Source organism: Pelophylax lessonae (genome assembly GCF_965119305.1).
Source record: "Pelophylax lessonae genome assembly, chromosome: 8".
NCBI classification, from domain to species: Eukaryota; Metazoa; Chordata; class Amphibia; order Anura; family Ranidae; genus Pelophylax; species Pelophylax lessonae.
Genome location: NC_138775.1, coordinates 156,729,633 through 156,746,550, shown reverse-complemented (window position 1 = coordinate 156,746,550; position 16,918 = coordinate 156,729,633). Strand labels below are relative to the sequence as shown.

The 16,918-nt window shown below is 40.8% G+C and overlaps 1 protein-coding gene across 4 annotated transcripts in view; it reads left to right on the top strand.

Annotated features, from left to right (window-relative positions):
* Positions 1-16,918, top strand: part of LOC309561721 (potassium channel subfamily T member 2) — a 1,381,641-nt gene that overhangs the window by 1,067,331 nt on the left and 297,392 nt on the right. For all 4 annotated transcript variants that reach the window (XM_082265711.1, XM_082265712.1, XM_082265710.1 and 1 more), the window contains one exon: positions 13,423-13,534. In XM_082265711.1, the coding sequence (XP_082121837.1) occupies positions 13,423-13,534 (112 nt within the window). The remainder of the gene's footprint in view (positions 1-13,422; positions 13,535-16,918) is intronic.

Here is a 16,918-nt window from a genome sequence, read left to right as displayed (position 1 = left end):
ATTCTGCATGCACCTTTTTTCAGCTGAAAACGCAGGCATAGCAGCTCAAGCCCATTCACATCAATGGGCTGCTATGCCTGTGCAAATGTGGGCCCCCAACCCGCATACATGTGAACCAGGCCTAAAGCAATAGTAAAGTCATTAATTGGTTAAACCTGCAGGAGGACCGGTGTTTTTATCTATTAATGACTTTACTATTGCTTTAGGCCTGGTTCACATGTATGCGGGTTGGGGGCCCACATTTGCACAGGCATAGCAGCCCATTGATGTGAATGGGCTTGAGCTGCTATGCCTGCGTTTTCAGCTGAAAAAAGGTGCATGCAGAATTTAAAAAAATGCAGTGGCCATGAAATCCATCCTTCTTTTGCACCATGCGACTTACCTGCCGTTGCTGCACACGCAAACTGTTTATTTTTAAATGCCGTGCCCACGTATACAAAAAATGCAGAAAGCTTGCCAGAGCAGGAACTGCAGGTTAGTCGCATGGTGCAAAAGCAGGATGGATTTCAAGGCCACTGAATTTAAAAAAAATGCTGCATGCACCTTTTTTCTGCGGAAAATGAGGGCATAGCAGCCCGTTCAAATCAATGGGCTGCTATGCCTGTGCAAATGTGGGCCGCCAACCCGCATACATGTGAACCGCCAACCCGCATACATGTGAACCACCAACCCGCATACATGTGAACCAGGCCTAAAGCAATAGTAAAGTCATTAATAGATAAAAACACCGGTCCTCCTGCAGGTTTAACCACTTCTGGATCGCAAGGATTTGCCCCTTTAAAGACCAGGCCATCGGATCAGAGCGCCAGGACCAGTCATCACCAGGTAGGCCAGACACTGCTTGATGGCTATATAATAATGTAATGTGGGCTGCTAGGCGTGTGTGTGTGTATATATATATTTATTAGAGCTGCACGATTCTGGCCAAAATGAGAATCACGATTTTTTAGCTTGGAATAAAGATCACGATTCTCTCACGATTCTCTGTGTAACAAAAAAAAAAAAAATTGGGATAACTTTACTGTTACGTTTTTTGTTTTTTTTTTATTCATTAAAGTCTAATCATTGCGTTTGAAAGACTGCTGCGCAAATACAGTGTGACATAAAATATTACAACAATCGCCATTTTATTCTGTAGGGTCTCTGCTAAAAAAATATATAAAATGTTTGGGGGTTCTAAGTACTTTTCTAGCAAAAAAAAAACTGATTTTAACTTGCAAGCAGCAAGTGTCAGAAAAAGATCCAGTCTTTAAGAGGTTAAACTTCCTTTCTCCCTGGCAGAGGGAAGGAAAAGATACAAATGTAATCATTTTTGTTTATAGTTAGGAGACTTAATGCTGAAAGGTGTTAGCTGAGTGAGTGAATGAGTCATCCAGCTCACTGAAATGTATCAATTCACAAGTCAGGCAGACTTGACAGAGAAACTCGGTATTTTAAAAATGCCACAATAACAATACCGTGGCTATGCAATACCGCGATATATCGAATTACCGAAAACCGGCATATGTCTAGTCACCGCCACATCCACCACCACCTCAACCTCCCTCCTACTCCATATGGGCCTCGTCCTTCAGAGATGAAGAAGAACATTGTTTTATTTTTCTGTTTTTTTTTGTTGTTTTAAGTTATTTCCCTATCCACATTTGTTTGCAGAGCACTTGCCATGCTCTTAATTACGTTTTGCTGCCATTTGCAGCACTCTAGCCCTTTCCTTTGGTGTTTTAGAGCCATTTTAGTGCCTTAAAGTTCGGGTCCCCATTGACTTCAATGGGGTTCGGTGTCCGGGAAAAGTTCGGTAAAAGTCCGGGACACGGACCCGGACTTTTTTTTAAAGTTCGGCCGAACCCGTCGAACACGGACATCTAGGTGTTCGCTCAACCCTAATTATGACCATGCATCCTAGCCTGTGGTTCCTTCTCCACCTACCAAAACATATCTGATGTCCATATCTGCTAAACACATTCCCTAAAATCCCCCAACAATTGAAACACAACTGTGCCAGAACTTGGCAGGCCAAAACTTAAGTCTTGTACACACTATGAGAATATTGGACAAATTATTTTTTTGCATGCTAGTCTTATATCGAAAATGAAGAGGCTACTCAACTTACAAATATTCTCATACAACAGAATACAACTTCGGAAGTGATGCAATGTATTGTATTGGATTGTAATGCATTCTTTTGCTTCTGAGCATGCTTAGTCTTGCTCATCTTATTTTTTTTTTAGATGTTAACTGTACTAATTAAACAAAAATCATATGATCTGATATCGTACAAGACATTTTTTTGTGTTTGTAACTTAGAATAATTTTGGATTAACTGTTGTGAATGGCTCCTGAAAGCTGTATACTAACAATCAGATTATCATACGATCACTTTAAAAGGCGTTAAGACAACATTCACACCTGAGTGTGGCGTTTTTTGAGATTTTTTTTCTGGTGCTCTATAAATTATTTGTATGCATGTTTGTGTATAGCATTTTTAAAGCGTTTTTGAGCTTTGGCATTTTGAAATTAGCCAATAGAGAATATTATCATCTGTTTCATTTATTGCTCAGTTTTTTTTAGCTTTTTCATCCACTTTTTATTATTTATTTATTCTTTATTTTTTTATTTTTTGTGTAAGGGGTTAAGGGTTAAGGTTTAACGTTTAGGGTTAGGGGTAACATTTTTATTATTATTATTTACTATATATTTATTTAATATGTTAGGTTAGGGGTTAAGGTTAGGGGTTAATATTAGTGTTAAGGGTTAGGATTAGGGGTTAACATTACGTTTAAGGGTTGGGGTTAGGGTTTTTATTTTTTTTATGTTTATTATTTTTTTATTTTTATTTATTTTATGTATTGTTTATTTTATAATTGGTTTTCATTCAAATATTGAAATAAGCTCAAAAACACGTGGCAAAACACACTAAAATGCTCAAAAAGGTTTCCATGCTATTCTATGGAATAAAAAATTATTTAAAAATGCACCAATCTGCCTACAACAAAACGCTGAGGTGTGAATGGGGCCTAAGTAGTTCAATCCAAATCACTACTGTCTTTGTCATTTTAAGAGCAATAATCTCACCTGATGTTTTTTTGAAATTCTACCTGGTGCTCCATAGAAGATAAGAGGGATAATATGAGATTGTACATTCATAATGTCATATTTGCAGTTATTTTACAATTTAATGCAATAATGTGCTTTTGCCTAAAGTTCAATTACTGTTTACACAAATGTGCCACAAGTAATACACTTGTGTGAGAAGGCACAGAGGATAGCAGCTATTCCTTGCCACAAACTGCTTCTGGGTCAGCAAAGTTACATCTGTTCAGTGCCCTGGAACTCTTTATGAGCACCGAGTTTCATCTCATCTTTCTCTACAGGTGTTTTTTGTGACAGAGGTTCTTTAAGTTTTTGTATATATATTTGACATTTTGAAGTGCTTCTTGTTATTTCATCATGTAAAATTACATTTTCATCTATATTGCTGTGGGATTTTCACTTGCTGAGTTTGGCAGGGAAACAAAGCAATAAAAGAGATTACGCTAGCTATATTCAGACAGAAAGGCTCAAATGGAAAGGTAATCACAAAATAGGAAAAGTACAGCATCACTCTAAATCAATGGCTGCATTTCAGGTAAGTGTAGGTGGCTGACATGCTACTTTTCACGGTTCTGAAATGTAGGCCGTTGTTTGGGGGAACCTGACTCATTTTATGATTATACATCTAAACTCTGGGCACACATATTAGACACAAATTAATACAGATGTGTATTCACTAAGAAATTATTTTGTTTATTCTTTTTAACCACTTGCTTACTGGGCCCTTTTACCCCCTTCCTGCCCAGGCCAATTTTTCAGCTTTCAGCGTTGTCGCACTTTGAATGACAATTGCGCAGTCATGCAGCACTGTACCCAAATACAGTTTTTATTTTTTTTTCTCACAAAAATAAAGCCTTCTTTTGGTGGTATTTATTCACCACTTTTTTTTTTTATTACTATTTGCTAAAGAAACACAAAAAGACTGAAAAAAAAAAAAACATTTATTATAGCTTGTTAGAAAATTTTGCAAACAGGTAATTTTTTCCTTCACTGATGTGCTCTGATGAGGCTGTACTGATAGGAACTGATAGGCTTCACTGCTGGACACTTATAGGCACTGATGAGGCAGCACTGATGGGCACTGATAGGTGGCACTGATAGGCACTGATGAAGCTGCACTAATGGGCATTGATGAGGCAGCACTGGTGGGCACTAATGAGGAGGCATTGATTAGGCTGCACTGATAGGTGGCACTGGTAGGTGGCACTAATGGGCTCTGATAGGTTGCACTGAAGGGCAATAAGAGATGCCACTGATGGGCACTGATAGGCAGTACTGATAGGTTGCACTGATGGACACTGATAGGCAGCACTCATGGGCACCAGTAGGTGGCACTTATCGGCAGAACTGGTAGGTGATACTGATGATGAGGCACTAATAGGCACTAATAGGTGGAAGTGATGGGCACTGATATGTGGTACTGATGGGCACTAATAGGTGGCAGGCACTGGTGGGCACTGATAGGTGGTACTGGTTGGCACTGATTAGCAGCACTGGTGGGCACAGATTGGAACTGATGTCCCTGTAACAGAACACAGTTACCGGCTTTCTTCTCTTCTCCTCACGCTGATCGTGAGGAGAAAAAAAGCTGATAACCAGCTACTGTTTACTTCTATGATCAGCTGTCATTGGCTGGTAGCTGATCACATGGTAAAGGGCCCCTGTGAATGGCCCTTTATCCTGTTTTGTGATCAGCTAAGTCCTAAGGACTCGGCGATCACAGAGCATGCTACCCATGCGCCGCAGGGGCACGCAAGCAGCGAGATCACAGGAGGATATCTATTGATGCCCTCCCAGCACTAGAAGCCCGTGCTTTAGCCATCTTTCAGCTATTGCGTGGGCGGAAATTGATTAATGCAGACAGTATAAGTATTGAATTTGAACTTGGTATTTGCCTAATGTGTTACCAAGAGACACTGTGATAGTAGATGAGAGCAGAAAGATGAGCCCATCAGTCTGCTGCTTCTCCTTTCACTGTACAGCCAAAGGCTTTGGAAGAGACAAGACCTGCATTAGTTAACGGCAGCAAAGTAAAATCAGGTCTTCTCTCCTGCCTGGCAGGGCTGTGTAAATCTCAGGACTAGGATGATAGAAAAACAAATCCATTGGCAGGTAAAATAGCTCTCTTATTAGGCTGTTCAGCTGAATATTTAGCTGTTTTCCTGAAATTCAGCTTTGAAGCCCAATATCAGAGAGATGTAAAGGACACTGTGACGAGACCAATCTCGCCACTGGGCATTGGAGAAGCCTGGTTGCTCGCCTCCTGCAATGTGACTATGGACCCTCTCATCAGCCCATGCTAAACGTAAACCCCATGGCGATTTGACTGTGTTTGTAGCATCTGAGCGCTGTTTGGATATGTTGAGCGCTCAGATCCAGGCTATCTGGGGATGGGTTGAATGTGGGGGTTCTGTTCAGTAGACTGGGAGTTATGCATTTTTGTGTCTTTTTGTGTTTCTTTAACCATGTGGCTAATGGAGTCTTGCCTCTATCCTGGAAGCTAAACCTTATTCCTGTAAACTGTAAGGCACAGGAAGTGCACTCCTAATATGGTCATTCCAGGAAGTCCAATGAGGAGACGGACTGTCTGAGGTGGCTCTCCATTCACTTATTGTCGGGTGTGCTAAGAGATGTATTGACACTCAGAGTAATGTGTATTGAGGGCTCGTTAGGGAACCATTGTTCGGTGTCTGGCATTGTGTACATTGATTACCCCCTGGGGGCTTCTGTCTCCTTGCACATGACAGTCCTTCTGGTCAAGCTATCTGACCAATCACTGCTGACTCATTTTCAAGCCCTCATTTGCATGGCTGGAGAGTTGTTTGGGGCTCTCTTTGGATGATTATTCGTATGCTGGTGGGCTACAGGGGTAATTCATACATGCTGCAAAGGTGGTACATCCACTAAACGGCGGTTTCATTCCTTTTTACGCTGAGGTTCGTAACAATTGGTGGCAAGTGGCGGGATCGTTCCCACAGCCAGAAGGACAGCTACAGGAGACACCATTCAGTGGATTTACAAGTTGGGGGCAACGCATGTCTCAGTACAGCAACCCTTAAAGCAACAGGATGGAACCAGCAGTGGAGTACAGATATTCTCTGAAAGAATATGACCGTATGGTGTGGTTACGGCTGAGCTTCTTCGGACCCAATCCACTGGAGAGATCCAAGCGGTTCGTGAGGAACTTAGTGTTCATGTCTCTGCTAGACAGGGCAGAGAGAGAGGGCCAGCTAGCACGTTGGGAGGAACTCCAGCGGCAAGTACAGTTAAGGGAAGAGGAGAACCCAGTCTCCATTCCCCAGCGGCAGCCTGATTTATTGGGAATTGGGAGCCCAGTCTCCATTCTCCAGCGGCAGGCTGAGTTACAGGGGGCAGAGACAGTCGGTCCTGTCGCCCAGCAGCAGATTGATTTGTTGGGAATTGGGAGCCCAGTCTCCATCCCACAGCAGCAGAGTGTCCTGCAGGAAACAGAGGGCCTAGTCTCCTTTCCCCAGCAACAGGACACTGTATTGGGAGCAGAGACAGTCGGTCTCCCTCCCCAGGGGCTGGAAGTATATTTGGGAGAGGAGCTTGTTACCCCATCTCCCCATGGACAGTTTGATTTTTGGGAATTGGGAGCCCAGTCTCCATCCCACAGCAGCCGAGTGAAGTGCAGGGAATTGGGAGCCCAGTCTCCATTCCCCAGCGGCAGGCTGAGTTACAGGGGGCAGACACAGTTGGTCCTGTCCCCCAGCAGCAGATGGATTCATTGGGAATTGGGAGCCCAGACTCCATTCCACAGCGGCAGAGTATTTTATTGGGAATTGGGAGCCCAGTCTCCATCCCACAGCGGCAGAATATTTCATTGGGAATTGGAAGCCCAGTCTCCATCCCACAGCAACAGGGTAGTTTAGCCAAAGGGGAGACAGTCGGTCTTCCCCCACAGCAGCATGGTGGGTTATCTAAAGGGGAGACAGTCGGTCTCTGCCTACCGTAGTATGGTGGTGTATCTAAAGGGGAGAAAGTCGTTCTCCCCCTCCAACAACCAGGCTCCAACCAGGCTACTTCCATGGTAGCGCTTGCAACAGGGCAGAGTACCGCTGGTCTCTGCCCACTCAGCAACCCACCAAGGCAGTCTACCAGTCCCCCACACAGCCAAGGTGAGGCACCTGGACATGGACAAATTTCTCTTCTACCCAGGTGTAGTAACCAGTTATTTTGGGTGGGCTGTACTTCTGTTTCTGTTTTGTGGGTGGGCTTCTGGACTAACAAGGGCACTGACCGGCAGAAGGTCAGATACCCTGTTAGTCTGTTTGGAAAAGGGGAGAAATGTGACGAGACCAATCTCGCCACTGGGCATTGGAGAAGCCTGGTTGCTCGCCTCCTGCAATGTGACTATGGACCCTCTCATCAGCCCATGCTAAACGTAAACCCCATGGCGATTTGACTGTGTTTGTAGCATCTGAGCGCTGTTTGGATATGTTGAGCGCTCAGATCCAGGCTATCTGGGGATGGGTTGAATGTGGGGGTTCTGTTCAGTAGACTGGGAGTTATGCATTTTTGTGTCTTTTTGTGTTTCTTTAACCATGTGGCTAATGGAGTCTTGCCTCTATCCTGGAAGCTAAACCTTATTCCTGTAAACTGTAAGGCACAGGAAGTGCACTCCTAATATGGTCATTCCAGGAAGTCCAATGAGGAGATGGACTGTCTGAGGTGGCTCTCCATTCACCTATTGTCGGGTGTGCTAAGAGATGTATTGACACTCAGAGTAATGTGTATTGAGGGCTCGTTAGGGAACAATTGTTCGGTGTCTGGCATTGTGTACATTGATTACCCCCTGGGGGCTTCTGTCTCTTTGCACATGACAGTCCTTCTGGTCAAGCTATCTGACCAATCACTGCTGACTCATTTTCAAGCCCTCATTTGCATGGCTGGAGAGGCCCTCATTTGCATGGCCAGAGAGAGGACCTTATGGGGAACTGCAGGTACTGTGCAATTGACCAATGGGAAAGCGGTTGTTGGGGGAAGGATGTTCCAAATTCTGTATAAAAGTGTGCTGTGTTCTTCCAATAAATGTTGTTCCTGTTTTAACCTCAACGCGGAGCCTTGTCTCATTATTGGGGGGATTTATTGTATGCTGTTCCAGTTTGACTGCTAGGAGTGTAAACCCTTTATATGGTTTTTCCTATTCAGCTGTATGCAGCATTCATAAGGTTCCAGCTACACTGTTTGCATCATTCCTTGGTTTCCAGTTCGGGAGTTTGGTGTCCTGCAAGTAGCTGTGCCTGTAGCTCTGGAAGGGGAAGATCTCCTAAACGGTTTTAACCCTTTTGTGTCTGGGTTGCCGTTACAGACACAAATCAATGAAACTCTGTATTCAATAATAAGTGATTCATGTATTTTAATGCAAGTAATGTAAGCACCCCAATTTGAATTGGTATCAGAAATTTCTTGAACAGCAACACTTATGTCCTGTACACACTTTGAGAAAATCTGGCAAACGATCGACCGGTTTTCCTTGATGTTTCACAGCAAGTCGGAACTAAGGATAGAAATCTTGTATGAAAATTCTCGTACGACAAAGACTTTTTTTGTTATTTGTTCTTTCTGATTATGCACAGTCTTTCATATTTGATATTTTGTGTATAAAAATTATACGAAAATCATATGAAAATGGTACACATTCATCGAAAATCATTTTTTCTGTTCCTGTAGAAGAAAAATTTTGAAGTTTGTCCTTTCAGAAATTTTCAGTTGGAATCGCCTGTGGAAATTTGTGTACACACTATCAGAAAATCGTACGATCATTCTTTGGACGAAAATGTTCACCCGGTTTTCTTATAGTGTGTTTATGGGGCTTTAGACTGATTGAGGGAGAGGCAATACTAGGAGCAATCAAGTGCGCCACATGCAAGTGTAGACTTACAGGTAAGTAAGGAGAGGGATGACCTCATCACTCTGCAGCTAATCCTTTAATGGCCACCTATCAGGATGGAGTGGAAAATGATACCACTAACCTGGGATTTTACTGTAAAAGAGGAAGCAGTGTCATTCACTTAGCTGTACTAGGCAATTGGGCTCTGTAACTGTTATAAATCAATGGACAGAGACACAAAGGGGTTGGTTTACCAAAACTGGACAGTGCAAAATCTGCTGTAGCTCTATATAGAAAGTTTTTTTTTTTTCTTCAAAACTTAATTGAATAAGCTGAAGTTAGAAGTTGATTGGCTACCGTGCACCACTGCAGCCGATTTTGCACTCTCCAGTTTTAGTGAATCAACCCCAAGATATTGTACAGGTAAAACCGCTATCTTATATGTATGTATTCCATCAGTGTATTTCTATGTTTGCTTTAAGGCCTCTTTTCACAAGGATGGCATTTTTTACAGTGGTAGATTGCTTTTCAGACCTTGGGTGACAGATGGTTTAAAGGTGTTCAGGAGGCAGTACTGCTGCTTTTTCAATTCCCAGGGCCATAGGGCTATAGTTGCGTTTAGCATGCAGTTGTGGTACAGCCCCTTTGACTTCAGTTTGACAGATGCTGACACCTGCCCTACTTGACATGTGGAGTTAGAATTGCCACACCACAAAACAAAGCATCATGGTGGGGAAATGTGAATTCACACCTCTGGTCACCAATAAAAATGTTAAGGTGGGCAATTGTGGGCATAAAAACGCAAATCACCCATCTGCTTTTATCACCCCTCAGCGATCCGTGTGAGCTATGCCTAATTTTGCTAGAAAAAGAGGGACAAAGATGTTTTGGAAACCTGTACATTGTACTTCATTTTTACCTGCAGCTTTTTAAGAATATTTTTTAAATCCATTAAATATTTAACACAAAGCAAGAGCTCTTAGATTTGGACCTTATTCTCTTTAGTATTCTTGCAGAAATGTCTTTGTATAAGGATCTAAATAAAAATTGTAACTGTAAACTCAGGAGAAAAGCAACAACTCTATTGCCTTCCTTCAGTTTCAGTCCCTGTGCACTATTTTTTTGTCCATGCTTTTAAAAGCTACATTTACATTATAGTAATAGTCAAATCAGGTTTGGCATGTTTACAATTTTTTTTTTTTTTCAAATGATTTTGCTTGTTCATTAAAGTAGATATAAATCCTAACAGGATGACATTAAGTTTGCTAAACCAGTATATATCATAAAAAAAAAAAAGTTATGTTTGTTTCACAACAATACTTTTTTCACTTTTATTTATTTATTTATTTATTTTTTGCATTTCAGTACTAATTATTTTCTAACATGCTCTAAAATGGCAGCTGCAGGAGACAGGATATTGGCTACTGTCACTTTGAATTGCCCCTAGTTCATACTCATTTATGCTGTATTTCTCAATGCACGGTACATGGCACTGCTACCCGATAACTCAACCCAACTGGAAAACTTATCCACACAATAAAATTTATATTTGATGTGGTTTATTTGCAGCACCAATAGTCTTAACACTCAGACTCCTAGTATCTGCTGTCTCACTAATTCTGGGCACCGTTTTTACGGGGAGGGCTTGCAGCCCTACTGATGCCTGACATAGGGCAACTGGTTTAACCTGGATAGACATGCTTTATTTATATTTTCCATATATATATATATATATATATATATATATATATATATATATATATATATATATATATATATATATATATATATATATATATATACACAGCATATATACAGTTTCTCACTAAAGTGAGTATACCCCTCACATTTGTGTAAATATTTTATTGTATTTTTTCATGTGACAACACTGAAGAAATTACACTTTGCTACAATGTAGCGAGTGTACAGCTTGTATAACAGTGTAAATTTGCTGTCCCCTCAAAATAACTCAACACACAGCTATTAATGTCAAAACCGCTGGCAACAAAAGTGAGTACACCCCTAAGTGAAAATGTCCTAATTGGGCACAATTAGCCATTTTCCCTACCCGGTGTCATGTGACTCATTAGTGTTCCAAGGTCTTAGGTGTGAATGGGGAGCAGGTGTGCTAAATTTTATGTTATCGCTCTCACTCTCTCAAACTGGTCACTGGAAGTTCAACATGGCACCTCATGGCATAGAACTCTCTGAGGATCTGTAAAAAAAGAATTGTTGCTCTACATAAAGATGGCCTAGGCTATACGAAGATTGCCAAGACCCTGAAACTGAGCTGCAGCACGGTTGCCAAGACCATACAGCGGTTTACCAGGACAGGTTCCACTAAGAACAGGCCTCACCATGGTCAACCAAAGAAGTTGAGTCCACGTGCTCAGCGTCATATCCAGAGGTTGTCTTTGGGAAATAGGCATATGAGTGCTACCAGCATTGCTGCAGAGGTTACAGGGGTGTGGGGGGTCAGCCTGTCAGTGCTCAGACCATACGCCACACACTACATCAAATTGGTCTGCATGGCTGTCGTCTCAGAACAAAGCCTCTTCTAAAGATGTTGCACAAGAAAGCCCACAAACAGTTTGCTAAACACAAGCAGACTAAGGACATGGATTACTGGAACCATGTCCTGTGGTCTGATGAGAACAAGATAAACTTATTTGGTTCAGATGGTGTCAAGCGTGTGTGGTGGCAACCAGGTGAGAAGTACAAAGACAAGCATGTCTTGCCTACAGTTAAGCATGGTGGTGGGAGTGTCATGGTCTTGAGCTGCATGAGTGCTACTGGCACTGGGAAGCTATAGTTCATTGAGGGAACCATGAATGCCCACATGTACTGTGACATACTGAAGCAGATCATGATCGCCTCCCTTTGGAGACTGGGCCGCAGGGCAGTATTCCAACATGATAAAGACCCCAAACACACCTGTAGGAAGAGAGCAGAGCAAGGCTGCCAACAGGGACAGCACAAGATAGCGAGTGTTGTCAAATAAGTATTTAGGAAGGGGGCACACAGTAAGTGGTAAAATGTTATTTTACCCCTAATGCAAGGAATGCATTAAGGTAAAACAATTTTTAACTTTTAGTACTTTAGTACCACATGTTTTAATTTAGAAGCTACAATTGTCCACCTCAATAATGGGTGACCCCACCTTCATTTACCCAAACCCATGTCATAAAACCAGACTGTGGTCCCACGCTGTTTGCCCTCCCCTATCTGTTAAATCTCTCCCTACTCCTCTCCCCCGGTCTCTTTCCCCTCATCCCTTACACTTTCCCTCCTCCTCTCCTATATAGGCAGGAGAGAAGAAAAAGCACCTTTAAGTGCAGATGGTTTACAGGTTTATTAGATGCAATAAAATACAAGGGGCAACTCACAGGGATTGAAGCAAAACAAGCTCATTAGGAAGGGGAGTCCAGAATGTCAGTGCTGGATGTCTGGGATGTGGACTGCCAGGGTCTGCTACTGCATGCAGGAGGCCAGGCGGAAGTCCTCAGGTGGAAAGCCGAGCCATAGGGATGAAGCTTGACTGCGGTGTGGACCGCAGTGCATGCAGATGACGTCACCAGAGGAGGGGAGGTCGCAACGCATTTCCGAATCTGCGCAATGGCGTTCCTGGGCATGCGCGCTTCTTCGTCCTATAAACGCTTACTCTGTTCTCTACCCCAAAGAACACTGAGCATGCCTTAAGGGCCCCACAAGATGACAATACCTGAGAATTGGAACACTGAAGCTTAATCAACCCTTGACTTGCCTATGAAGCGCTGCTTTGTTAACATGGGGTGATACAACGCTGAACTTCACAGAGCATGGCAACTAAAATGGGGAAGAATGCAACTTATACAGTACATACCTCTTTTTCTCTTCTTCTCTGTCTTATACAAACGGTTCATCATTATTTCCTGTATTTGCCACAAAGATAGAGATTATTCTTATTGTTAGCTTTGCTTTACCTTTTGCTAGTAAAGTTTAAGTCTGATAATTCAGCACAATGGTACAGCCTTGATGTTTTATTTTTTGTTGTACTAGTAAAACTTAAATAAAGATTGCAACAAAAATGGGAGACAGGGCCAGAACACTGGCACACTATAACAAGAAGTGTCTGAAAAAGAAACTTTATGGCTGGATTCCTTTAATGAAAACTGCAAACATAAAGAGACTGAAAATTAAGTTATTTAAACATGTTAAATACTATATAGGATTCTTGTGAATTGGTTTAGATCTACATTTTAGTGTCATAATATACCATATCACATCAATTATAGATATATATATATATATAAATACATATATATAATACATATATATAAGAAAATACATATATATATATATATATATATATATATATATATATATATATATATATATATATATGTATTTTTTTTTTTTATAAAATGTTTTCTTTGTTTAACAACCTAAACATAAAAATGTATACCAACCTTGTAATTTTGTGTATCTCTGTTTATTAGGTTATTTCCAAGTCTCAGCATCATCACAGAGCTAACACATCCAGCAAACATGAGATTTATGCAATTTAGGGCCAAGGACTGTTATTCATTAGCTCTTTCTAAATTGGAGAAGGTAAGGATAAATAAAACACATACTGTACCTAGTAGCGGTTTTGTGCCTTTTAATGTCTGTTAACCAAGCCATCATTGGACAGCTCTGTTCAAACGCACAGTGTACAGAGTCAATCTGTGTGACTGTACACTTTGATCACTGTGAATGGTCATAGAGAGATCTCCTCTTAAAACAGAAGAAAACGGAACTTATAAATGAACTAGTCATTAACCACTTCTGGACCAGAAGGATTTGCCCCCTTAATGACCAGGCAATTTTTTTGCGATTCGGCACTGCATTACTTTAACGGTACTTTTACGGACAATTTTGCGGTCGTGCCCCGCTGTACATAAATACAATTGATGTCCTTTTTTTCCCACAAATAGAGATTTCTTTTAGTGGTATTTGATCACCTCTGTGATTTTTATTTTTTTGCGCTATAAACAAAAAACTAGCGACAATTCTGAAATATATATATATATATATATATATTTATTTTTTTTTACTTTCTGCTATATAACATTCTCCAAAAAAAAAAATTAAAATCAATTTTTTCATCCTTTTAGGCCAATTTGTATTCTGCTACATATTTTTGGTAAAAAAAAAAATCCCAATAAGCGTATTTTGATTGGTTTGCACAAAAGTTATTGCGTCTACAACCTAGGGGAAAGATTTATGTCATTTTTTTATCTTTTTTTTACTAGTAATGGCAGCGATCTGCGATTTTTAGCGGGACTACGAACTTGCGGCGGACAGATCGGACCCCAAACTGAAATTTTTGACACTTTTCAGAGGACCAGTGACATTACTACAGTAATAAGTGCTAAAAATATGCACTATTACTGTAATAATGACACTGGCAAGAAAGGGGTTAACCTAGGGTTGATCACAGGGTTAAGTGTGAGCCTAGGGGAGTGTTTTCTAACTGTATGGAAGAGGGAATTGTGAAATGAACACAGAGACCTGTGATCCTATATAGGAGGATCTCAGGCACTCTATGATAATTTCAGAGCGAATGACAGTCTGCTATGTTTACATCAGCAGACCGTCCTCTCTCAGCAAGGAGCAATCACGGGTGCCCAGTGACAATTGGGGCCGCCCGTTCCGTGGATTCGAATCCCCACTGCCTAGTGGCAGGTACGGCAATTCGCGCAGCCAAGCCAGCCTGCCGCAGTATACATGCGGCGGGCAGTCGGCAAGCGGTTAATTGGTTATATTAAGCAAAACACAGATCAACACAGCAGCAGATTAGAATAATTTAATAAGCTTTTCATTCTTCATTCTCTCCTATACATCTGATCCTCTTCTTGCCTCTCTATGTTACCTATATATTAACCTATCAACGCCATTATACTGCACATCAGCACAAAAACCCTCTCATATCCATCTTCCCAGTGTATTTGACATGTACATTAACCTCCTCATCTCTTTCCACTGTGTATATGGCCTGTATTTATTTATGCACTGTATCTAGTGCATCATTAACAAGCTCCATGTTTGAAACCCTCTTGTTGCCAGCATTTTTTTTCCAGAAAAATGTGGCAAAAAATAAGCTCACCTTTGCATGTCTACTTTCCAAAAAGGAGGATGTTTGTACTGTCCTGGCACTGTTGGTTCTATATTTTTTTTGGTCTTTTTTTCCTTTGTATTGTAAAAAAAAAAAAAAAAAAAAAACAGTGGCTAAGAAATGTCATAAAAAAAAAAAAAAAAAAGATTTTATCTGTAAAAGAAAAGGTTTAAAATGAAGTTGGGTACAGTGTTGCATGATGGCGTAATTGCCAATCAAACTATCACAGCACTGGAAACTGGAAAATAGCTTGATAATGAAAGGGTATTACAGCCCAGGCTGGTACTCAAGTGGTTAAACTCTGGTCAAAGCACTATCTAGTCTTCTAGCAATGCCTATATTGGGACTAAATCGTTTTTTAAATTATTTTCAAATATGGTGGTAAAAGAGGTCAGCTTGATGTAAATAATGTTGTATGTGTGTGTTCCCATATCTTTAAGTTCAAATGAACCTTTAGTTTAACCCCTTCATGCCAACGGAACACAAATACGCGGCCTCGGCTTCAGGGGTTTGTACCAGGGTGATGCCTGACACAAGATCCCTCCATAAAAAGTACCTGTCACTGCCTATTACTGTCACAAGGGATGTTTACATTCCTTGTGATAGTAATAATGTGATAAATAAATAAATAAATAAATGGACAGTGTGTTCACATGCAGTTAGGTATCTATTTAGTTAGCGTAACATCATATTTCACATTTTACAAAAAATTAGGCTAACTTTACTGGTTTGTTTTTTTTAATTCATGAAAGTGTATTTCTTTCTAATAAATTGCATTTGAAAGTCCGCTGAGCAAATACAGTGTGACATAAAATATTGCAACGATCGCCATTTTATTCTCTAAGGTCTCTGTCAAAAAATATATATATATGTTTCAGGGTTCTAAGTAATTTTCTAGCAAAAAAATACTGATTTTAACTTGTAAGGAACACATGTCAAAAGAACTCTTAGGCTCCAAGGGGTTAAACCAGCTAATATATTTTAGGTGCATCCAAAGGTGTGAAATATCTTAAAGCTTGTTTTTGCTTTAAATCAGCCACAGCCCGTACCCTGCTAGCATGCTTTTTCTCTCTTTGACGCCTTTGTAGAGATTTAATGCGCCCCCTGCTGAGTCAGAGACAGAGCTCTCCAATCAGAAGGAAGTATGAGTTTTTCCTTTTTACACAGCTTTAGATCGAACTCAATGGTGTGCAAGACATCAGAGAGACCACCGCTTTCACACAAAAGCAAAAATCCTTCTCTGAAGTTGCCAAAAGGGGACATGCATTTTTAATCATGCTACGGCTGCTTTAGAATGAAAACACCTTTTGTTGTGATGCACCTAAAATGTATTTAGCAGAATTAAACTGAGGGTTCAACTGGGCTTTATGTGGGAACATTAAAAGGGTCATTGGCGATCATTGCAATTTTGTATGTAACACTGTATTTGCGCACTGGCAAATAGTTACCCCAATTTGTTTTGTGTAATGTGAAAGATGATGTTACCTAGATAACATACCTAACATGTCATGCTTTAACCACTTAAGCCCCGGAAGATTTTACCCCCTTCCTGACCAGGGGGTATTTTGCGATTCGGCACTGCGTGACTTTAACGGACAATTGCGCGGTCGTGCGATGCTGTATCTAAACGAATTTGGCGTCCTTTTTTTCCCACAAACAGAGATTTTTTTTGGTGGTATTTGATCACCTGTGCGATTTTTTGATCACGCGCTATAAACAAAAAAAGAGCGTAAATTTTGCAAAAATAGCAATATTTTCCACATTTTTTATATGAAATTCCCCCCCAAAAAAATGTAAAAATCAAAATTTTTTAACATTTTCGGCCAATTTGTTTTATG